The sequence below is a fragment of the Dreissena polymorpha genome, chromosome 13 (assembly GCF_020536995.1).
Source record: "Dreissena polymorpha isolate Duluth1 chromosome 13, UMN_Dpol_1.0, whole genome shotgun sequence".
In the NCBI taxonomy this organism is placed as follows: Eukaryota; Metazoa; Mollusca; class Bivalvia; order Myida; family Dreissenidae; genus Dreissena; species Dreissena polymorpha.
In genome coordinates, this window is record NC_068367.1 from 5,076,053 (window position 1) to 5,099,092 (window position 23,040).

Here is a 23,040-nt window from a genome sequence, read left to right on the forward strand (position 1 = left end):
AAAACTTAAATTTCCAAACAAGTGGAAAGTGGCGTCTCTGATCAGCATGTGCGGACTTCAAAAGCAAATCTTGGACGATACTTTATGGATATGCATTTAGCCTGGTTTTCACACAGCGAGGCTCATTTCTTTTTAAGAAACGCACAAACAATGATTGTAGAACTGTTATGTACAAGTTATATTTAGTTACAACTTTCATGACACATTCCACTTCTATCATCCACGTCGAAAGAAATGCATACGATGCGTTGAGCTAGTTTGAAATGTCCCTTTAAATGGGTAATCTATTGCGTGCATTAACAAGGTGGTGAACAATAATTAGTATTCACATATCATTATGTCGGATGATTGTTAAATTTAAGGTTACTACCAGATGTGGGATGTTATACATATAATGTACATGGTTTAAACAATAACCAAACAAGTGCGCATTCGTTACATATTATTAACATGTGACGCCATATTCCATTGTTAATACGTTGTATATATTACCGCAGGAGCTGTTTCTAGTGTATGTTAAAATTATGATTATACAGACTACGAATCTTCGTCTGGTATGTTATTTCTTTACAAAATCAGATGAATTATAAATCAATTGTGGATTACACAAAAATAATAATGCATACAGCAATTAAGCGATAGTGTTTCGAGGTTGTACAACTATTTAGGTTTGGTGTAATCTGTTCGATTGAAAGAGGACGTCATCCCTAACGGTTTTGTACAGTGCCCCTTAAAGATATAGTGAACAATACCACAAAAGGGAATAACGTTGAATGCATTTTTTTAAATTGGCGAACACCTCATCACGACAGTTTCGCTGCTAACGTGTCTAGCGTCATGGACTTCGAGGAACAGATAGCTGTCGGCATGGCAGCAGCTATATCTGGTCTGGCTGTCGCTATAGCTAGCGTGGTCGCCGCAATGGTGTACAAGTAAGTACGTGAAGATGAGCGAGGATCGTCATGTAAATTTAAATCGCAGGATTACAATGATTATCGACAAATATAAATTATTAGGTTTAACTGATTCGATAACTTATCAATATTCTTAAGGACTTTCTTATAAATGTCTTAATTTTGTAATATGACATATTGCACGTTATAGGGATGTTTGATGACCAGTATGTGGCAAATAAAGAAAAGGAGCCTTGCTCTGGAAAACGGGGTTAAATGCATGTGAATAAAGTGTCTTCATATATGAGCCTCTGTAGCCCGCACGGGCTAATACGGGACAACACTTCGCCTAAACTGGATTTCGTTTGGAAGACTCTTCCTATAAACGTTAAATTTGATAAAAGTGGTAAAGTGTTGTAAAGACTAATCTGGGACGACACTTAACGCATAGGCATTAAACTCCGTTTCTACAAAGCGGCTCAACTAATTTTTAACAGTAAATCACTTTACAATAACGTATCAAAGTTAAGGATAGTAAGCATAGTAATGTACTACAAAGCAGTATTTGTCTGCAAATAAATATGTTGAAAATACGTGAATACCTGCAAAATATGCAACACACCACAATTATGCCACTAAAGAACGCTTTCATTAAAATGTTGGTAAGCTGAGAAAATTATGTTTATCATAATTAAAAGCGTTGCCATATATCTGCTGAACTTACTTGTCTGCAACTAATTGTACGGATCTGGTTCTTCAAAACATAACAAACATCTTTTAACCTTAACAGATGTATTGCAATACATTACAGAAGACGCAAGTTAAAGCAACGACAAAAACTACTAGACGCCAACATGCAACGAGGTACTTCCAGACGTATTCAAAGAAATCCCAGTTTCAACGCGCAATACCAGGGCATTTCTGAGACGACATTGTCTACTGACGCACCGTTCATTATTTCGGGAAACTTTATCACACCAACTTCGGAAAGAGTGAACCCAGTCTACTTGGACGAAGATGGCTTGACATTGAAGAGAAACCAGTCTCTGCGGCTCGATAACAGCATTTCAAGCATCCCTAGAGCGCGCGTTGGAGACGCCAGGAAAACATGGGGATATGAAAATGATACCGATTTTGGTGAGGTCGATGTGCATTGTGGGAACTCAATGACCGCAAACAGACACGAACCCTATTCGGCGTCTCAGTGTCAAAATCGTGACCGATATGATGGTAGACCAACTTCCGCGGTTACATCGCCAGCAGACGCTTGGTTCAAAGGAAGACTGGGTTCTTTTCGCTACATGGATGACTCGTCTGCTACTGGTACCGACAGACATATTACTCATGGGACCGGCAGAACACTTTATGGGAATCCGATGTTAAAGCGGGTACAGTCTACGCCCGCACGCAGACAGGGTCAGACCGCAAAGGAAAACTCCGCTTTCAATCGCAACCAGTCGTTGATGTCACGTGACCAAATAGTCCCTGCCCCACAGACACAATCAGAGAAGGCGGGCGTTCATTTTTATCGCGCAAACACCCCGGGAGTTGAACAATCGGATGACAACAGGACGCAGTTTTCAATGAGGAGAAGTGGAAGTCTACTGTGGCGGGATAACCGCATCGGCAACTTTTCATGAGGCATCAAAAAGATGATGTTAATGAAGTTAAAATATCTTTGGAATGCTTATTATGAACTTGTTTATGAGCGCAAATTAATACTGGACACATACGCTATAAAGATATTTTATCCCTACACGTCAAATTAAAGAAGTGCAATGTCTGGATAACGGTAGCTGTAATCTGCATACAATTTGATCTTTTGTTTACCGGTAAATATCTTTTAAATACAATTTTAAAACAGACTGTGTTCTACTAGACATTGTAGAAGAATACATTTTGTATAAATTTTATATAATTTGCATATTGTACAATAGATCAGGTAGGCATTAAGAAATTATGTTCATTGTTAATAACATCATTATGTGATCTGTAAATGTTACATGTGTATAGAGCTATATAGCCCTAAATATATTCTAAACAATTTATATGTACCAGTATATATTTTGTACATCAAATGTCAAAATGCAAGGCAATAAAAACTAAAATAGTAACTGTTTCTCATATACACAGTATTTATTCATAAGATGTGTTCTTATATAGATCATGAAATATCAGTTTACACAAACATACTGAATTAATTGATCCAGTCTACGTTTTCTGACAGAATTTCATCTAAATCAGTATCAGTTGTGTCCACTGACGATACAGTTTTATCTGAAACCATGGAAACCAAAGGGAGCTTTGTTGAACCTGACTGTTTAAAAACATGTTGTTTGACATTATTTCTTCTCATCCCACTGTCTGTATCTGATGCGTCACTATCCTTGCCACTGGCAGACTGGTTCACAGATATTTCTACATCCATGTCTGAATCCAGTCCAGAGTCCTGTGACACAGTCTGGGAATGGTATAATGCAGTCTCCTCCTCCTCATCATCATCACTGTTACTGTCTCGTTGTTCTTTGCTAAAAACAAAAACAGTAAAAAGTATGAATAACTTGAAGCAACTTTTTGTATGCACATAAAGTAAAACATAAACAATTTCTTTATTGTTCTTTTAATATTTGTTTACACTTAGGAAACAATTGTTTTTATTTCAATATGCATCATCAACTATCCTCATTCAAAAATTGTGTTTGTTAATTCGTATTTTCAACTCTAATTTAGTTATAATCCGTCCTATCAAGGCAGTCTGTTAACCTACTCACACTTTTTCTGGGGAAGACAGATTAACAAGTACTGAGTGCATATACTATACTGACAACTAGAGGTACAGCAAAGGGACTAGAATGGCCAAAAAATAATTTCAAGACGAAACCCCCAAACAAATTATGTGGCTAAGCCAGAAATTGCAGCTGTCATCCTCATATTTGTGGCTCAGCGTTCGAAGAACTGCGCCCGCCCAATGCTACTATAATCCTTCAAAATAAGTACAATGAAGACCTTATTAGAGAGAAGCATCTCTCCAATATACTACATAACTAGTGGTTTACAACTGCTGAATGGGGTTATGAGGTATTATCAACAATGGCCATGCTTACCAGCAACAGTAATAAATAATTACTTAGCCTGACAGGCTAATCTGAGGATTGCACAAGCTAAAACACTTAACGCACATGTATTAAGTCCACTTTTCCCAGAATGCTATATAATTGTCAATTGACATGAACTGGGCTGAGGGGATGAGTAGAGACTGTATGAAGGGTCTATGCTACATAATTGTCAACTGACCTGAACTGCGTTTAGGGGATGAGTAGAGACTGCATGAAGGGTCTATGCTACATAATTGTCAACTGACCTGACAGGGCTGAGGGGATGAGTAGAGACCGTATGAAGGGTCTATGCTACATAATTGTCAACTGACCTGACAGGGCTGAGGGGATGAGTAGAGACCGTATGAAGGGTCTATGCTACATAATTGTCAACTGACCTGAACTGGGCTGAGGGGTTGAGTAGAGACTGTATGAAGGGTCTATGCTACATAATTGTCAACTGACCTGAACTGGGCTGAGGGGATGAGTAGAGACTGTATGAAGGGTCTATGCTACATAATTGTCAACTGACCTGAACTGAGCTGAGGGGATGAGTAGAGACTGTATGAAAGGTCTATGCTACATAATTGTCAACTGACCTGAACTGAGCTGAGGGGATGAGTAGAGACTGTATGAAGGGTCTATGCTACATAATTGTCAACTGACCTGAACTGCGTTGAGGGGATGAGTAGAGACCGTATGAAGGGTCTATGCTACATAATTATCAACTGACCTGAACTGCGTTGAGGGGATGAGTAGAGACCTTATGAAGGGTCTATGCTACATAATTGTCAACTGACCTGCACTGCGTTGAGGGGATAAGTAGAGACCGTATGAAGGGTCTATGCTACATAATTGTCAACTGACCTGAACTGCGTTGAGGGGATAAGTAGAGACTGTATGAAGGGTCTATGCTACATAATTGTCAACTGACCTGAACTGAGCTAAGGGGATGAGTAGAGACTGTATGAAGGGTCTATGCTACATAATTGTCAACTGACCTGAACTGCGTTGAGGGGATTAGTAGAGACCGTATGAAGGGTCTATGCTACATAATTGTCAACTGACCTGAACTGAGCTGAGGGGATGAGTAGAGACCGTATGAAGGGTCTATGCTACATAATTGTCAACTGACCTGAACTGCGTTGAGGGGATGAGTAGAGACTGTATGAAGGGTCTATGCTACATAATTGTCAACTGACCTGAACTGCGTTGAGGGGATGAGTAGAGACCGTATGAAGGGTCTATGCTACATAATTGTCAACTGACCTGAACTGAGCTGAGGGGATGAGTAGAGACCGTATGAAGGGTCTATGCTACATAATTGTCAACTGACCTGAACTGCGTTGAGGGGATGAGTAGAGACTGTATGAAAGGTCTATGCTACATAATTGTCAACTGACCTGAACTGCGTTGAGGGGATGAGTAGAGACCGTATGAAGGGTCTATGCTACATAATTGTCAACTGACCTGAACTGCGTTGAGGGGATGAGTAGAGACCGTATGAAGGGTCTATGCTACATAATTGTCAACTGACCTGAACTGCATTGAGGGGATGAGTAGAGACCGTATGAAGGGTCTATGCTACATAATTGTCAACTGACCTGAACTGCGTTGAGGGGATGAGTAGAGACTGTATGAAGGGTCTATGCTACATAATTGTCAACTGACCTGAACTGGGCTGAGGGGATGAGTAGAGACTGTATGAAAGGTCTATGCTACATACCGGTAATTGTCAACTGACCTGAAATGCGCTGAGGGGATGAGTAGAGACTGTATGAAGGGTCTATGCTACATAATTGTCAACTGACCTGAACTGGGCTTAGGGGATGAGTAGAGACTGTATGAAGGGTCTATGCTACATACCGGTAATTGTCAACTGACCTGAACTGGGCTGAGGGGATGAGTAGAGACTGTATGAAGGGTCTATGCTACATAATTGTCAACTGACCTGAACTGGGCTGAGGGGATGAGTAGAGACTGGATGAAGGGTCTATGCTACATAATTGTCAACTGACCTGAACTGGGCTGAGGGGATGAGTAGAGACTGTATGAAGGGTCTATGCTACATACCGGTAATTGTCAACTGACCTGAACTGGGCTGAGGGGATGAGTAGAGACTGTATGAAGGGTCTATGCTACATAATTGTCAACTGACCTGAACTGCGTTGAGGGGATGAGTAGAGACTGTATGAAGGGTCTACACAGACTCTTCACTGACGGCTGTACATGGCAGGCCGAACTGAACAGCTGTACATGGAAGAAGTAAAATATTGTAAAACATCTCTATACACATGATAAGCGAGGGGGGTGACTGAATCAAGAAATGGGAAAATACTACATGAATTTATGTGAAGAGCTTTATATGGTAGAAGTATTGTAACACCTATCTATACACATGGTTACTGAGGGCGGTTTCTGAATCAAGACATGGGATAATATTATTTAATTTTCAATTTACAACTGAAGACCTTAACATAGTAGAAGGAAAAAACATCTCTAAGCACATGTTAACTGAGCAGTTTCTGGAACAGGAAATTGAAAATATATTTTATTGACTTCAATTTAAAAATGAAGAGCATTACATGGATGCACGAAGACATTAAAAACATTTCTATATACATGTTTTATATGTTAACTGACAGCATTTTAATCAAGAAATGGGAAAAAATATATGTTTTAATTTACAACTGATAGCTGTTTCTTGTAAAACAAGAATCGGGTTAAATACAAATTACTTACATTCTTTGTATTGTTAATAATTTTTAATTTGGAGTCGGACAAAAAACAAACTTCAGAAAAAAGTCAACAAATACTCTTCTTTCAAATGAACATTTGCAGACCGCACAAACAGGCAGTGAACTGTTACACTGTTTGAGTATGTCAGAATCTCGATAGCAACCAGCATTTACACAGTGGGTGCATAAAATATTAAACAGTACCACAAATAACCCTCTAACAATATCTCCCAATGGCAAACTAGTGCTAACTACCATATCTTTGTTCAGTGTGGATTGAGATCATTAATCAACCTTTTTCTTAACCCTTATGGTGATGATTACAGAACCAATATTCATACATTTGAACACTTTTTACCACCTCAGAATCCCAAATAAAAATGTGGATCTAGGAAATTTAAGCGGGTTGGTCGGGATGGGGGAAAAAACTTACTATTATTTTTTGACTAAGGTGAATAACAAAGACCCATTTTCATGTAATATTCATTCTAGGCCCTAAGGTATTTTTTTACACAATTAGTTAAAACAATGCACATAGCCCCATATCTCACCTCTCGTAGAAACTTGCCAGTTGGTTGTCTTGTAACCTTCTCAGTGTTGACCTTTGAACCAGACTTGTTTCTATGGTGACTCATTAACAAACTTAGTGCTGACCTCGGAAGGTTGGACTCGAATTGAACCTTGAACAGAACAACAAAAACAATCACATCACAATATTGCATTACTATCAGGCAATTACAGTTCAAACTAGACGTTGTCATAGCAATGAGGAGCATTCCAGACGTGACATGTAGTTATATGTAGCAAGTTGTACAAATGACCAAACTTACCCCTATACAGTAGGTAGTCAGTTTTGTCTACAAGGGCAATAACGTTACTGAAATTCTAAGTAGAACAAGCAAATTCGTTGAATTGATATCCCCAACCAAAATGCTTCTGGACACAAAAGTGTTATATTTGACACTAAAAAAAGCATTTTTTCAAGATACAAAGGGCCGTAACTCCGTTATTAACAGATGGTGTACAATGCCATTTGGCGTGCATCATCATTTTATCCATATATATACTCATACCAAGTTTCAAAGAAATCCGATAAAAAGCACTTCCAAGATATGGCTCCGGACGGACGGACAGACAGACAACGCCAAAACAAAACATCAAAAGTGCAATGATTTGTAAGGTAGGACGATACAAATCCCACATGCACAATAATTTAATGTGTTTTTTTGTTGTTAAAAACTGACATACTAACATATGATACTTACAGCCATGGGGACTCCAGTAAACCCCTTTTAACTTGGTATCAATATTGTATGCAGTGATATAGCAATAAGCAACTGCCAAAAATGTTTCAATCATGTATATTTTAAGTCTCAAAATTAAACACCAAGGAAAATACTGATAGGTTTAAGATAAAATATAATGTAACTTTAGTAACCAGTTTAATGCCAACAACACTTTACAGTTATTTTTTTTCTAAATTTGCTGTTATTTCTTCCAATAAATCATCCATTTATAATTATCAAGATAACCCCACACAGATAAAGAGACTGTACCATTACGTACCACATCCTGCTTATTCCTAGCAGTCTTCGTTGTGTCATTCAAAGCCACTGTGATTAGCTCCTGATCGTTATTCATGAAGTATAACTCTGACTGCGCCTGCCATGACAGAGTTGTCCCCCTGTAATGACTCTTCTTGGTGTGAGGTATGAATGCTGCACTGGCCACTGCACTCTTACTTACAGCAACATGGCTAAACAGTGGTGTCGGGTCAGAGGGGCGGAAGACAAACACTGAAATTATCATAATGACTTGAAGGACCAAAACAAAAGTTCAAACAAGGTCTACACCTTACAATTGTTTGTATATCACTTATAAAGGTTGATGTTTTATATGACAACATCAATCTCAATATAAAGACTGACATCAGTTCTCAACAACAAGATGACAAAATGATGCCACACTATGGCTATCTACAGTCATGAAAATATAAACTTTTTTCAAGTAATGTTATATACCAGGCGTGATATTTTAATCAATATAAACAAATTATTGTAAAAAAATACGGTATTTTAGAACTTTTCTTTTTTCGTCGTTTGCGGTTGACAGCCCCTTAAACAATTAATACACAAATGTTTGTTTCTATTAAAAACAGTTACGCAATGTTATGTCTCCATGACAACAAGACAGCATAGTTATTTGTCTGTGTGTCAACTTACAGTCCTTGTTTGCGGTGAAGAGAGCCACGACATCAGACAAGGGATCCTGGGCCACACACTGCACGCTGATATCCACTGTCCATAGGACTGCAAGCAAACCATCAACACACTGTTAGGAGCTGCCTGATGGGAAAATGAAGCTTACTGCATGAGCATAAAGTGACGTCCCTATAAGCCTGTGGAGTCCGCACTTTTGCTTAGAGAATTTTCATTTAGAAGAGACTTCCTTTATATAACAGGTGCCAAAGCTCGGCTGCGGATGCAGTTTTGAATAAATGAAAACTTGTAATTTTTTTTTTTAGAGGTCACAGTGACCTTGATCTTTGACCTAGTGACCCAAAAATGGGTGTGGCGTGTAGAACTCATCAAGGTGCATCTACATATGAAGTTTCAAAGGTTTTATCACGGCGGATGGCAGACGACGAGCTGGCTATGACAATACCTCGGGTTTTCTCCGAAAACTGCCGAGCTAAAAATTCCATAAAATGGGAAATGTCATCCTCACAGGCTTTTTCAGGATGACCCTTTATGCACACACGTTAAGCAATCTTTTCCCGGAGCACGTCTCCAATCAACACACTGCTTGTCCTTGAATGACTAACATTCACCATGTGATTTCTTAGTGAAAAACGATGCTAAAATCCACATGTGGCAAATATACGAGTTTTTGAACAAACAATTAAACACTTAAGTATCAGTTTTATTCATTTTATTTGTCGAACATTTAGAAAACATACCTACATAAAGATAAGAGCATTCAGTCACTAAACAAAACAAGAGGGCCATGATGGCCCTGAATCGCTCACCTGACTAACCAAATACAATCCCAACCCAGTTTTCATCAAGATAAACATTCTGACCAAATTTCATAAAGATTGGATGAAAACTGTGACCTCAATTGTCTACACAAGGTTTTTCTAATATTTGACCTATTGACCTAGTTTTTGACGCCAGGTGACCCAAATACAATCCCAACCCAGATTTCATCAAGACAAACATTCTGACCAAATTTCATAAAGATTGGATGAAAACTGTGACCTCTATTGTCTTCACAAGGTTTTTCTATTATTTGACCTAGTGACCTCGTTTTTGACCCAAGATGACTCAAATACAATCCCAACCCAGATTTCATCAAGATAAACATTCTGACTAAATTTCATAAAGATTGGATGAAAACTGCGACCTCTATTGTCTATACAAGGTTTTTCTATTATTTCATCTAGTGACCTAGTTTTTGACCTAGTGACTTAGTTTTTGACCCCAGATGACCCAAATACAATTCCAATCCAGATTTCATCAAGATAAACGTTCTGACAAAATTTCATAAAGATTGGATGAAAACTGTGACCTCTACTGTCTACACAAACAAATTGTTGACGGTTTTTCTACTATTTGACCTAGTGACCTAGTTTTTGACCTCAGATGACCCAAATACAATCCCAACCCAGATTTGATCAAGATAAACATTCTGACCAAATTTCATAAAGATTGGATGAAAACTACGACCTCTATTGTCTACACAAGGTTTTTCTATTATTTGACCTATTTTTTGACCTAGTGACCTCGTTTTTGACCCCAGATGACCCAAATACATTCCCAAGTCAGATTTCATCAAGATAAACATTCTGACCAATTTCATAAAGATTGGATGAAAATTGCGACCTCTATTGTCTACACAAGGTTTTTCTATTATTTGACCTAGTTTTTGACCTAGTGACCTAGTTTTTGACCCCAGATGACCCAAAATACAATCCCAACCCAGATTTCATCAAGATAAACATTCTAGGTTTTTCTTTTATTTGACCTATTATGTGACCTAGTTTTTGACCTAGTGACCTAGTTTTTGACCCCAGATAACCCAAATACAATCCCAACCCAGATTTAATCAAGATAAACATTCTGACCAAATTTCATAAAGATTGGATGAAAACTGTGACCTCTACTGTCTACACTAACAAATTGTTGACGGACGGACGCACGCACACACGCACGCACACACAACGGACGCCGGACATCACACGGTCACATAAGCTCACCATGTCACTTCCTGACAGGTGAGCTAAAAACACTTCATTATGAAAAAGATAAAACATACGAGAATTAAGTATAAAATACTCCTAGAACCACATTTATTTGTAGCTAATATCTAAATTATTTTATTTGTTAAAATGTATCTTGTGAATTTTCTGAATACATATGAGCCTCAGTTTTTAAAAGAGATTTAATGCATGTGTGTACAGTGCAGTCCATGTGCATACAATGCAGTCCATGTGCATACAGTGCTGTCCATGTGCGTACAGTGCTGTCCCAAATTAGCCTGTGCAGTGCCCACATGCTTATCTTTAATGCATGTGCATACAGTGCTGTCCCAGATTAGCCTGTGCAGTGCTTGCATGCTTATCTTTAATGCATGTGCATACAGTGCTGTCCCAGATTAGCCTGTGCAGTGCCCACATGCTTATCTTTAATGCATGTGCATACAGTGCTGTCCCAGATTAGCCTGTGCAGTGCTTGCATGCTTATCTTTAATGCATGTGCATACAGTGCTGTCCCAGATTAGCCTGTGCAGTGCTTGCATGCTTATCTTTAATGCATGTGCATACAGTGCTGTCCCAGATTAGCCTGTGCAGTGCTTGCATGCTTATCTTTAATGCATGTGCATACAGTGCTGTCCCAGATTAGCCTGTGCAGTGCTTGCATGCTTATCTTTAATGCATGTGCATACAGTGCTGTCCCAGATTAGCCTGTGCAGTGCACACATGCTTATCAGGGCTGACACTCTATACCTAGACTGAATTTTCATTTAGATAAGACTTTTTTAGAACAAAAAAATCCACAAATGCGTTAAGTGTCGTCCGTGATTAGCCTGTGCAGACTGCATAGGCTAATCAGGGAAACACTTTACGCACATGCATTTAGCATCGTTTTCACAGAGACAAGCTTGTGTTCATTGAATTTTTTTAATAAACATGTTTGTAACCATGGAGATTTCACTCACTTCCACATGTGATAAGACTCCACACTGTGAGAGTGTTTTGTGTGGTACTCAGCAGGTACTGGCTGCAACCATGACGACCAAACATCACGTGTCTGAAATGGAACACATTTTATACAAGTACTCCAACATCACATGTCTGAAATGGAAACCCAGTATATACAAGTACTCCAATAACCATTAACACTCAGATACGTATTTGACTCATTTACAGTCGCTTAGAAAATAAAATTAAATTTAAGAGCTTTCATTATAGATTTATATTTTTAGACTTTATTTCCATCCAAAATGTACTGATGAGCAGCAAACAAAATTAAACTTAAAGAGACAGTAAGTTACTCCCAGGCTGTTCTGGTTTTATGATGGTTGCAATTTTCACTTTGCTTCTGAAAGCATTATACAAGTTTTCCAATAACCAAGAAATATTTTATTGACAATTCTGCTGTACTCGCATAAAAGATAAATTGAGAAAACTCCTGAATATATAAAAGACTGTAGCATACAAAAATTCAATTGTGATTGAAGTTAGAACTTACAACAATTATATTATCTGTGTAATACAATACCTGATTTACATCATTTAATGTTAAGTTGATGTTACCTTTCAAGACCCATTCACTAACATTATATAATACCTATGGCAAAATGCAGTGTGGGGAGGGAGAAATAAACAATCATTCTCTATCTAATCAACCTAAGCAATTCCCTAAGTCTTACTTGACACAGTGTGAGGAAGTGTTGGAGACCAGAGTGTGCCTGAGGAGATTATTGTCTGGTTCCCACAGTGTGATGCAGGGCCCAAACACCACAGCAAGCAGGGAACCATCGTCCGAGAACTCCACACTTCCTGCTGCCAGGTCTCTATAGAAACCCACAGACTCACATGTCCACTTCGTGTTGGATCCTGCAAACATGGAATTCAATGAGTCTTGCTTTGGGAAAAACCTTGGCTAAATCCAGGTGTGAAAACTGATTAGCCTGATCAGTTAGCACAGGCTTATCAGGAATGACATTTTTCCGTCTAAACTAGATTTTTGTTATGAAGAGACTTCCTTCAAAGGAAAAATACCATAAAAGCAAAAAGTGTCATCCCAAATCTTGGTGTACAAACCAAGCTGACAGATGACCCATTTCAAATCTAAAATTCACATATGGGAACAACTTTAATTATATGATTCACGTTCTGAGAAAACTGGGCTTAATGCATGTGCATAAAGTGTCATCCCAGATTAGCCTGTGCAGTCTGCACAGGCTAATCAGGGACGACACTTTCCGCTTTAATGGTATTTTTAGTTTCAAGGAAGTCCCTCCTCACCGAAAATCAAGTTTAGGCAAAAAGTGTCGTCCCTGATTAGCCTGTGCGGATTTCACAGGCTTATCTGGGACGACACTTAACGCACATGCATTAAGCCCAGTTTTTTCAGAACACGACTCATTAATTGAAACTACCAGTGGTAAACAAAATTTGCTAACCCTGTTTGTAACTACGGATAAGATGAATTTCCAAAATTCTGGAGGTCTACATAACTAAATGAAAAAGTTAATATTGCAGAACAATACAGACTCTAACAAAACATTTTATGTGCATTATCAAGATCTATAAATTTATCTGCCTCAGCAGTCACTACATTTTTGTAAGTATGATAGCAATTATATTCATATCTAGCTATCATGTTCATGCACTTGTTTGTAAGCTACAATGCGTATTTGTAATTATTCAAACAAATGTTTCCCACTCAAACACACTTACTGTAGATATCAGTGTCATCAGTCACCCGCCACAGTTTGAACTTGCCATCATTGCTTGCAGTCACTGCCATGGCCTGTGACCCCTTGACCCCTGACCCAGGCCTCATTTTCAGCGTGTGCACTGCCTCCACGTGTGGTGCCTCCACTGTTGTGTTCAGTACATAGCTGCAATCAACAGGTATTGGTATTCAAACTCCCTTATAAAAGAAAAGAGATTGCCAAGCAATATTGTCCCCTACAGGTGAGACTCCACCATTGTCAGAATTTAAAAAATATATATATTTGTTGCCATAGCAACCAGAATTCTTGACGTAGAAACAAAATGAAATGACGTGACTAGGACAACTAGATAACTTAACACATTCAGTCCACTTATAAAGTAAGTGGTCGCCTTTACAAGGTCGCTGTGGTGTAATGGACATGGTGTCTGAGGTTTGATCTCCACTGAGGGAGCGTTGCTTAGATCGGCCAAAAAGACACCAAGTATTGGTTCTAGACCCAGGCCATTGACTCAAGAGCGTTCCAAATTAGTAGCTTAAAATATAGATTTAAATTAAACTGAAACTACTGTAATTACTCTATGTTTTCGGACACTTAAAAATAATATAAAAAATTCGTGTCCGAAAACTTAGATACGAAAAATATTCACAAAATACAGATGTCAGAAAACTTAGAGTCGAAAATTGAAGTGTTCGAAAATAGCGTCAATTGTATCAACGACTACCGGTAATAGCACGCGCTTGTAAAATACCATGCCGTATAGTATAAATTACAGTTATAAATGTTTGCACTGCATTTAAAGTAATTTTAAATGCTTAATTTATTTGACAGAAAGTTACTACAAGGCTGTACTTTGACCAACGAGTTCAAAGATGAGCATGTGATGTACCGATACTCACTAGTATGAACCTGTAATTAGCGCAATAAAAAAGCAAACTATGAATTCTTTGTTTGTTTATTTCCGATAGTTGTTGTCTAACACCTTCCATTGTTCGTAAAACTTGCAATAGGGTGCATTACACTTTGAAGCGTTTAGTATTTGTCACAGTTATTTGACTAAGAAGAGGTAGTACCATTGCGGTAGATAATTGAACTGTTAATTGGCACTACCCCTGGTAATTGTCATAACGCTTATTCTATCGGGCGAAACCATTGTTTAATACCGGTTTACAAGGTTATTTACCCAATAACACAAATGTAATGGTCCGTTGCCCTCAGGCATGCACCTGCCATGTTTTATGATGTTAATCTGGTTGTAAAACCCCATGATCGAAGTGTCATTAGATCTTGAAAACAGGACTGAAATTTGGTAACATAGCGCTGTAAAATATACTGTCCGAAAACTTAGAGACATTAATTATGGACGAAAACTCATGTGTCCGAAAATTAAGAGTCACGAAAAATAATTATTTTTGCTAAAAAAAGGGGTGTCCGAAAACTTAGTGTGTCCAAAAACAGAGAGTTATTACGGTACATATGAAATACTAGATATCTGAGCGCAGTTACTTCCCCTATAAAGTACTCCATAACTGAGCAGTTATTTCCCTTATAAAGTACTACATAACTGAGCCAAGTTTCACAAACCAATAAGGGGTTTTTAAACTAACATGCTGTTAACTTAAGATATTAAATAAATAGAACATGTTATACATCTGAGAAAATGTGAATAATGTTTTTAGTATACCTTATATATTGAAGTTTATGCATAGTTTTGTCATTTAATACATACAAATTATAATTTTTTTTTTAAACTAGTTAAGGTAATTTTAAAAATGTTCGAGGCTGATGACACAATATGTCTTATAGTGTCATATAAGTGATATCAGGGGTGTGATTGAGGCAAAGCCAGAGGGGAGGAAAATTCTATCGACTGATTTTGACTACGCGAATGGCACGCATAACGCAACGACAAACCTTAAAACAGACTTTAAAATAAATAACTTCTTGAACTTCATAACAATATTTCTTCATTAAAAACCTGTTAAACTTCACATTTAACATACTGAGGATGCAAAGTAAACAGTATTTATTGTGATTAATAGCAGCAGTTTTTTAATGTATTGAATTAAAGTAAATGAACTAAATATAAACAAACACACTTGAGTGTTCTTCTTGTGTTAATGATGTATTAAACAGAGTTAAAGTAATATATTTAATTTGTTTACCTTTCAAATATCTTGCATTTCACATCTTCAGTGCAATGCTATTTCAGTTAACTGAACAGCGTGACAAACATAATAAAGCAGAATATGCATATGAATCTGATTATACACAGATCCACTATCATATAAATCAAATCATGCTTGTCTATTTCCCTGTTCGAACGATAATCTTCTAAATTGTTTTACTTCGCGAGTAGACTGAACTCCATTTTGCTAACTCTGGTTTCCGTGACACAAATTCACTGTGCACATTTCTAAACAAAATATGTGGTGCTTGTATATAAAACGTAGTCTTTTTCGTTGACAAACACATTTCATTATTCCTATCAAACTATATGATGTCAGTCGTTAATTCGATTGCTATTTGTCATTTCAATAATCGTAATTTTCGCTTCACAACGGCGCCATTTCCAAACGAATCAGCTTAAAAATACCAAACACATTTTAAGAAACCGATTTTAATTGGAAGATTGGGAAACGACAGCCAATTATATCGCTCGTTTTAAAAATGCTTAGGCAGAATCTACCAGTGTAAAATAAGGAGAGATTTCGCGAGCCGCGGATATTTCGGGCCGCTTATGAAATACGTCTGCAGAATCGGTGGTACAAATCCGCGGATCCGCGGAAAAATCACACCCCTGGATATAAAATGTTGTATATGAATATGGGTAGAATGCTGATATTGGTCTTGTCTTTCAAGCAAACAGGAATTATTGATTTTTACTAATACTTCTGTAAGTCAGTTTTCAAGGAATGCTTTTAAACTTATTTTTGTCTTTTCTATAAAATCTGTATAAATTATGAACATACTTTTTAATATAAAGGCAATTCCAAAAGAACAACTCATAACAAAATACGATGTTGTTTACATCTAAATTTTTCCATTAAATTGGTCTAAACCTAGCAAAGAAATTTTAAAAATAAAGTTTGACAATCAGTTGAGTCCTTCAGTGTAAGGCCTTTATGTTGCAAGCTCAGCTATAGACCGGCCCTCCCTTACCTTCAGTGTAAGGCCTTTATGTTGCAAGCTCAGCTATAGACCGGCCCTCCCTTACCTTCAGTGTAAGGCCTTTATGTTGCAAGCTCAGCTATAGACCGGCCCTCCCTTACCTCTGTGTTGAGTCCTTCAGTGTAAGGCCTTTATGTTGCAAGCTCAGCTATAGACCGGCCCTCCCTTACCTCTGTGTTGAGTCCTTCAGTGTAAGGCCTTTATGTTGCAAGCTCAGCTATAGACCGGCCCTCCCTTACCTCTGTTTTTCCTCATCAAAGAACCAGAACTTCAGCGTGATTTCCGGTGTGATGATGTCATCGTTCCAGTACTCCACTGTTGCCAGCCACGTGCCAGTGTCATCAAATGCAGCACATGTGACATCTGTCACCACCAGGGGTCGGTCCAGATTCTCGGCTGAGATGAAGTTCTGGCAGACAATGTCAAGCTGCAAGGAAATGATCAAATTGATAAGCATAACTGAAAAGCCTTGATTATCTCAATGGTGAATGTGAGTCCATCTTTGGGAAAACAGGATTTAAAGCATGTGTAAAATGTATTATCTGATTATCAAGGCAGCATTAGTGGATTTTTGTTCAGAAGGGACTTACTTTAAAAGAAAAACTCCATTACATTCGGAAACATCGTCACAGATACAGACTGAACATTTTGGGAATGGGGCCGAGACCTTTTGGATTGGGAAATTGATTTGACTTAAATTTAGAAATTGCTGATATTGTTTAGTTTTTTTCTAAAAAAATAAAATAAAAAATAAATAAATGTGTTGTCAATACCCTATTTACCAAGGTTCAACTTATAGAGCTGGATAAGAAAATGAACTTAAAAAAAAAAAAAATTAAATTTAAATTAGGAAATTTAGGCAGTGATTTAGAAATAATTGGGAATAACACATGTATATATTTTTTGAGGTTTGAAATGGGGCCAAATTTCTGCCACAACTTTGACCACTTAATAACACTCAGAAACCTATCAGCAACAATGCAAATCCACTCACATTGTACATCTGTCTGTCAGCATGCACGGAGTAGAACTGTAGGTGTCCATGTTTCCCGTTGAGTACGAGAGCCCCTGACCGCGGGTCACACAGCAGGCCCGTGGGACAGGGGTGGTGTGGCCCGTGCAGGTTGTGGGTGCGAGTCAGGCCCTGGTACACCTGCTTGATGGTGAACGTGCTGCTGATCACTTGGATAACTGCAGAGAGGGTGTAACACATTTAAGATGAGCCTCACTGCAGAGAGGGTGTAACACATTGAAGATGAGCCTCACTGCAGAGAGGGTGTAACACATTGAAGATGAGCCTCACTGCAGAGAGGGTGTAACACATTGAAGATGAGCCTCACTGCAGAGAGGGTGTAACACATTGAAGATGAGCCTCACTGCAGAGTGGGTGTAACACATTAAAGATGAGCCTCACTGCAGAGAGGGTGTAACACATTGAAGATGAGCCTCACTGCAGAGAGGGTGTAACACATTGAAGATAACACATTGAAGATGAGCCTCACTGCAGAGAGGGTGTAACACATTGAAGATGAGCCTCACTGCAGAGAGGGTGTAACACATTGAAGATGAGCCTCACTGCAGAGAGGGTGTAACACATTGAAGATGAGCCTCACTGCAGAGAGGGTGTAACACATTGAAGATGAGCCTCACTGCAGAGAGGGTGTAACACATCGAAGACAAGCCTCACTGCAGAGAGGGTGTAACACATTGAAGATGAGCCTCACTGTAGAGAGGGTGTAACAAATTGAAAATGAGCCTCACTGCACAGAGGGTGTAACACATTGAAGATGAGCCTCACTCTGGGAAAACAGGGCTTAATGTATGTGTGTCTAATGCAGTTTCAGAGGAGTCTGTGCAGTTGGCACAGGCTAATCAGGGACAACATTTTCCTACACTTGATTTTCGCTAACATGAGACATCCCTCAAATTAATAATCAATAACAGCGAAAAATGTCGTACCTGATTAGCCTATGTTGACTGCACAGGCTAATCTTGGACAAAACTTAATGCACAGTATGCACGCATTAATCACATTAAGCCCAGTTTTCAAGAGCGTTGCTTAAATTTATTAAAAAGTAAATGCACAAAAAATAGTTGCCAAAATCTTTATTTCAGGGTGCAATCCATGTCTGCTTCATTCAACTTGAAAGCTAAGAACTGTGTACATATTAAGCTAATTGCATTGACTGGGCACAAAACATCCATGCATGATCTTCTTTGTAATAAAAATTTGCAAACATAGGTATTAAGGTAGTTGTTTGATTAAATATAAACTTACTTAACTTCCACTAAATATAAATTAACATTATCTATAACCTGACAATAGCTCATTAAGTTGATGAAAATAAGATGCTGTGTTCAATAAACCCATTCTCCCCAAGTGGGAGCCTTGTCATTATTGATAGATCATTAACCCTTTGCATGCTGGGAAATTTGTCGTCTGCTAAAATGTCGTCTGCTGAATTTCTAAAATAAGCATTTTCTTCGATTTTTTTCAAACAATACTATAAGAAAAGCAAACAGTTTGGATCCTGATGAGACGCCACATTCTGTGGCGTCTCATCTGGGTCCAATCTGTTTGCAAAGGCCTTCAAATTTCGGTTCCAGCACTGAAAGAGTTAAGTTGATAAAAACATTCTCCTCCAGTGGGAGCATTGTCAGTATTGTTTTTTTGTTGGCCAATTTGAATAAGTTTAAGTCCAAATTGGTCAATTTCAAGGTCAAAATGAGATCAGATGATGCAGTTGTGTTGAAAGTGTTCATATATAAATTCCATGCAGGTAATAAGAGCTTAGTAGCACAAGAGCTTTGTAGAACTTGGTATCGATGTCAGACAAAACACGTTATTTTGGTTCAACAAGAATTTTGACCTTCTGAAATAAGTCAAAGTCCAAAATAATAACACTGTGTTACCATTTTCTGTGTGGCATGTGGCGTACAGCTGGTTGTCATGGGAGCAGGTCACATGGTTGATGGGTGAGCCCAGGCGTGGCAGGAAGTCTTTGTAGCCCGAGTCCATGTGCCACTTGACCAGGACACACTCGTGACCACCACTGAGCAGGTACGAACCTGCAAATGTAGGCACAGGCTAATCAGGGATGACAAACTGGATTTTTGCTAAGAAAAGATTTCTTTCAAACAAATATAACAATACAACAGATTGCCAAGCAATATTGTCCCCTACCGGTGAAACTCCACTATTGTCAGTTTAAAAAAATATATATATGTGTTGCCATAGCAACCAGAATTCTTGACATAGGAACATAATGAAATCACATGCATAATCTCCATATTGCCATCTATCCATGTTTCAAGTTTTATGAAAAAATATGAAGAACTAAGTTATCACAGGATCCAGAAAAGTGTGACAGACAGACAGACTGACAGACGGAGCGCAAACTATAAGACCCCTCCGGTTTCACCGGTAGGGGACAATAAAGGGAAAGTGTCATCCCTTATAAGCCAGTGCAGACTGCACAGACTTATCCAGGACATGACTTTACGCACATGCATTAAGCCCCGTTTTTCAGAGCAAATCCTCTGGTCAGCATGTAAGAACCTGCAAATGCATGCATGGGATTTTGTAGAGCTTTGTTCTGTGAGAACTGGGCTGAATGCGTGTGCATTAAGTGTCATCCCAGAGTAGCTTGTGCAGTCCACACAGGCTAATCTTCTAAAGAAGGACTCTTGAAAACAAAAATCTAGTGTAGGTGGAAAGTGTTTTTCCTGATTAGCCTGTGCAGACTGCACAGGCTTATCTAGGATGACACTTTACACATATGCATTAGGCTCTTGGAGATTATTTGAACTAGAGCTTGTAAAAGCAGTGACATTTACCCCTGATGCTTCATGTCATTCTTGTAAAAGCAGTGTCATTTACCCCTGATGCTGCATGTCATTCTTGTAAAAGCAGTGACATTTACCCCTGATGCTTCATGTCATTCTTGTAAAAGCAGTGTCATTTACCCCTGATGCTGCATGTCATTCTTGTAAAAGCAGTGACATTTACCCCTGATGCTGCATGTCATTCTTGTAAAAGCAGTGACATTTACCCCTGATGCTGCATGTCATTCTTGTAAAAGCAGTGACATTTACCCCTGATGCTGCATGTCATTCTTGTAAAAGCAGTGACATTTACCCCTGATGCTGCATGTCATTCTTGTAAAAGCAGTGACATTTACCCCTGATGCTGCATGTCATTCTTGTAAAAGCAGTGACATTTACCCCTGATGCTGCATGTCATTCTTGTAAAAGCAGTGACATTTACCCCTGATGCTGCATGTCATTCTTGTAAAAGCAGTGACATTTACCCCTGATGCTGCATGTCATTCTTGTAAAAGCAGTGACATTTACCCCTGATGCTGCATGTCATTTTCGCAATTCTTATTGTGTCATGATAAACATAAATGAACAACAGTTTATGAAATTGTACATAAACACATGGGTGCTTACTAAAAGAACATTGATAGCAAGTTTAGCCGAGTCAACAACCTTGATTTCTGGCATAAAACAATACTTACAATCATTATAAAACAATACAGTGTAGAATATGTAATCAGGCTTTTTACGCTCTTCCATGAGCATAAACATTGAATTTATAAACGCCACAAAGGCAACATGAGTGATCTTTCATCAAGTCTTACAAATATAGAGTGTTGTATGTAAACCCCAAGTAGTGAATCACTAGTTGAGACAACAGGTGTTTCACATAGTTTGTACACCTTTTAAACCCACAACCAAACTTGCTGTACGATTATTGCTTTTGTCAGACCTTATCTCACGGGACAGATTTGCATATTTACATGTAGTTTGCAGTTTGCTTGTATAACAAGAGCTGTGTTTGTGAAACACAATGCACCCTATACTGCGCTTTGAAGCCGCATGGCAGCTATTTTAGAAAACAAGAGGGCCTGAAAGGCCCAAAGTCGCTCACCTGAGATAACAAGATATTATTGGGACAAATCTTCTGATCAAGTTTCACGGAGATCGGAAAATAAATGTGGCCTCTAGAGTGTTAACAAGGTTTTACTATAGCCATATAAGGAAAAATGCCCTGCCCACTGGCAGCCATGTTTTTCAACCAACAGGCATCATTTTTGAAATCTTCCAAGATATTATCGGGATGAATCTTCTGAGCAAGTTTCATATAGATCGGACAGTAAATGTGGCCTCTAGAGTGTTAACAAGATTTTACTATAGCCATAAAAGGAAAAAATGCCCCGCCCCTTGGAAGCCATTTTTTTCAAGCAAACATAATTATTTTCGAACTCATTCAAAATATCATTGAGACCAATCTTCTGACCAAAGTTCATGAAGATTGGACAATAAATGTGGCCTCTAAGGAAAAATGCCCCGCCCCTAGTGGCCATGTTTTTAAAGCAACCAAAACCATTTTCGAACTCATCCAAGATATCATTGGGACAAATCTTCTGACCAATTTTCATGATGATCGGAAAATAAATGTGACCTCTAGAGTGTTAACAAGGTTTTACTATAGCCATATAAGGAAAATAGCCTTGACCTTTCACCACTCAAAATGTGCAGCTCCATGAGATACACATGCATGCCAAATTTTTGGAAATTCACACACACACACACACACACACACACAATGACAGACAGACAGGCCAAAAACAATATATCCCCGATCATTTGATCCGGGGGCATAAAAAAGGGACGTTTTAAGCGACCAGCGGCTCCTGCATGAATATTTTAATGAAAATCTGTTCATATCATCATTTTAACTTCTTTCCTTTGCATTTATTAATATAAATAAATAATAATATTTCTAGATTAAACACGCCATGTAATTTGTCAGTTATCTGTGGAAATAGAAAATACCCCTCAATATTCCTAAGTACCCTTTATGGCTGAAACAAAGGAGTAAAATATACTTTAACAATAATATCAGGGGGTAACATACCCTTGCGACTAAATACTTATCTGGAGCTCTGGCATCCTCATCAAACTCATATACTTTTGATAAAAGGTGTGACTTTAAATTAATTTACAGATATTAATTTGTAATTTTCATTCAAATTAATGTGTTTCATTAATTATCAGCAATGGGTCTTTGTTAACATAACATTGATTGCAAAACAACTGGGTGGGGTAACCACCTGGCAATACTACCAACTGACCGACAATCTAAAAAGTGGTCACCTGAGAACAACAATC

At 38.3% G+C, this 23,040-nt stretch overlaps 2 protein-coding genes across 2 annotated transcripts in view; one reads left to right on the plus strand and one right to left on the minus strand.

Annotated features, from left to right (window-relative positions):
• Window positions 1-222: 222 nt before the first annotated feature.
• LOC127855720 (uncharacterized) lies at window positions 223-3,007 on the plus strand. The gene is made up of 2 exons (XM_052391511.1): window positions 223-932; window positions 1,705-3,007. The coding sequence occupies exons 1-2, from the start codon at window positions 838-840 to the stop codon at window positions 2,531-2,533; spliced, it is 924 nt and encodes a 307-aa protein (XP_052247471.1). The 5' UTR covers window positions 223-837; the 3' UTR covers window positions 2,534-3,007.
• A 47-nt stretch (window positions 3,008-3,054) lies between these two features.
• LOC127855719 (WD repeat-containing protein 75-like) overlaps window positions 3,055-23,040 on the minus strand; it is a 52,601-nt gene continuing 32,615 nt past the window's right edge. Inside the window, exons 8-18 of the mRNA XM_052391510.1 lie at window positions 19,777-19,932; window positions 17,858-18,054; window positions 17,103-17,290; window positions 13,694-13,857; window positions 12,661-12,847; window positions 11,947-12,038; window positions 8,949-9,035; window positions 8,293-8,522; window positions 7,278-7,406; window positions 6,147-6,238; window positions 3,055-3,421 (exon numbers count right to left, since the gene is read on the minus strand). Coding sequence (XP_052247470.1) covers window positions 3,091-3,421; window positions 6,147-6,238; window positions 7,278-7,406; window positions 8,293-8,522; window positions 8,949-9,035; window positions 11,947-12,038; window positions 12,661-12,847; window positions 13,694-13,857; window positions 17,103-17,290; window positions 17,858-18,054; window positions 19,777-19,932 — 1,853 coding nt within the window. The 3' untranslated portion in view covers window positions 3,055-3,090. The remainder of the gene's footprint in view (window positions 3,422-6,146; window positions 6,239-7,277; window positions 7,407-8,292; window positions 8,523-8,948; window positions 9,036-11,946; window positions 12,039-12,660; window positions 12,848-13,693; window positions 13,858-17,102; window positions 17,291-17,857; window positions 18,055-19,776; window positions 19,933-23,040) is intronic.

What these genes read in the sequence shown, in the direction of transcription:
- LOC127855720 (XM_052391511.1), top strand. Translation starts at nt 838, where the DNA reads ATGGACTTCGAGGAACAGATAGCTGTCGGCATGGCAGCAGCTATATCT. An exon ending in GTCGCCGCAATGGTGTACAA is followed by an intron (nt 933 to 1,704) that starts GTAAGTACGTGA and finishes AATACATTACAG; the next exon opens with AAGACGCAAGTTAAAGCAAC.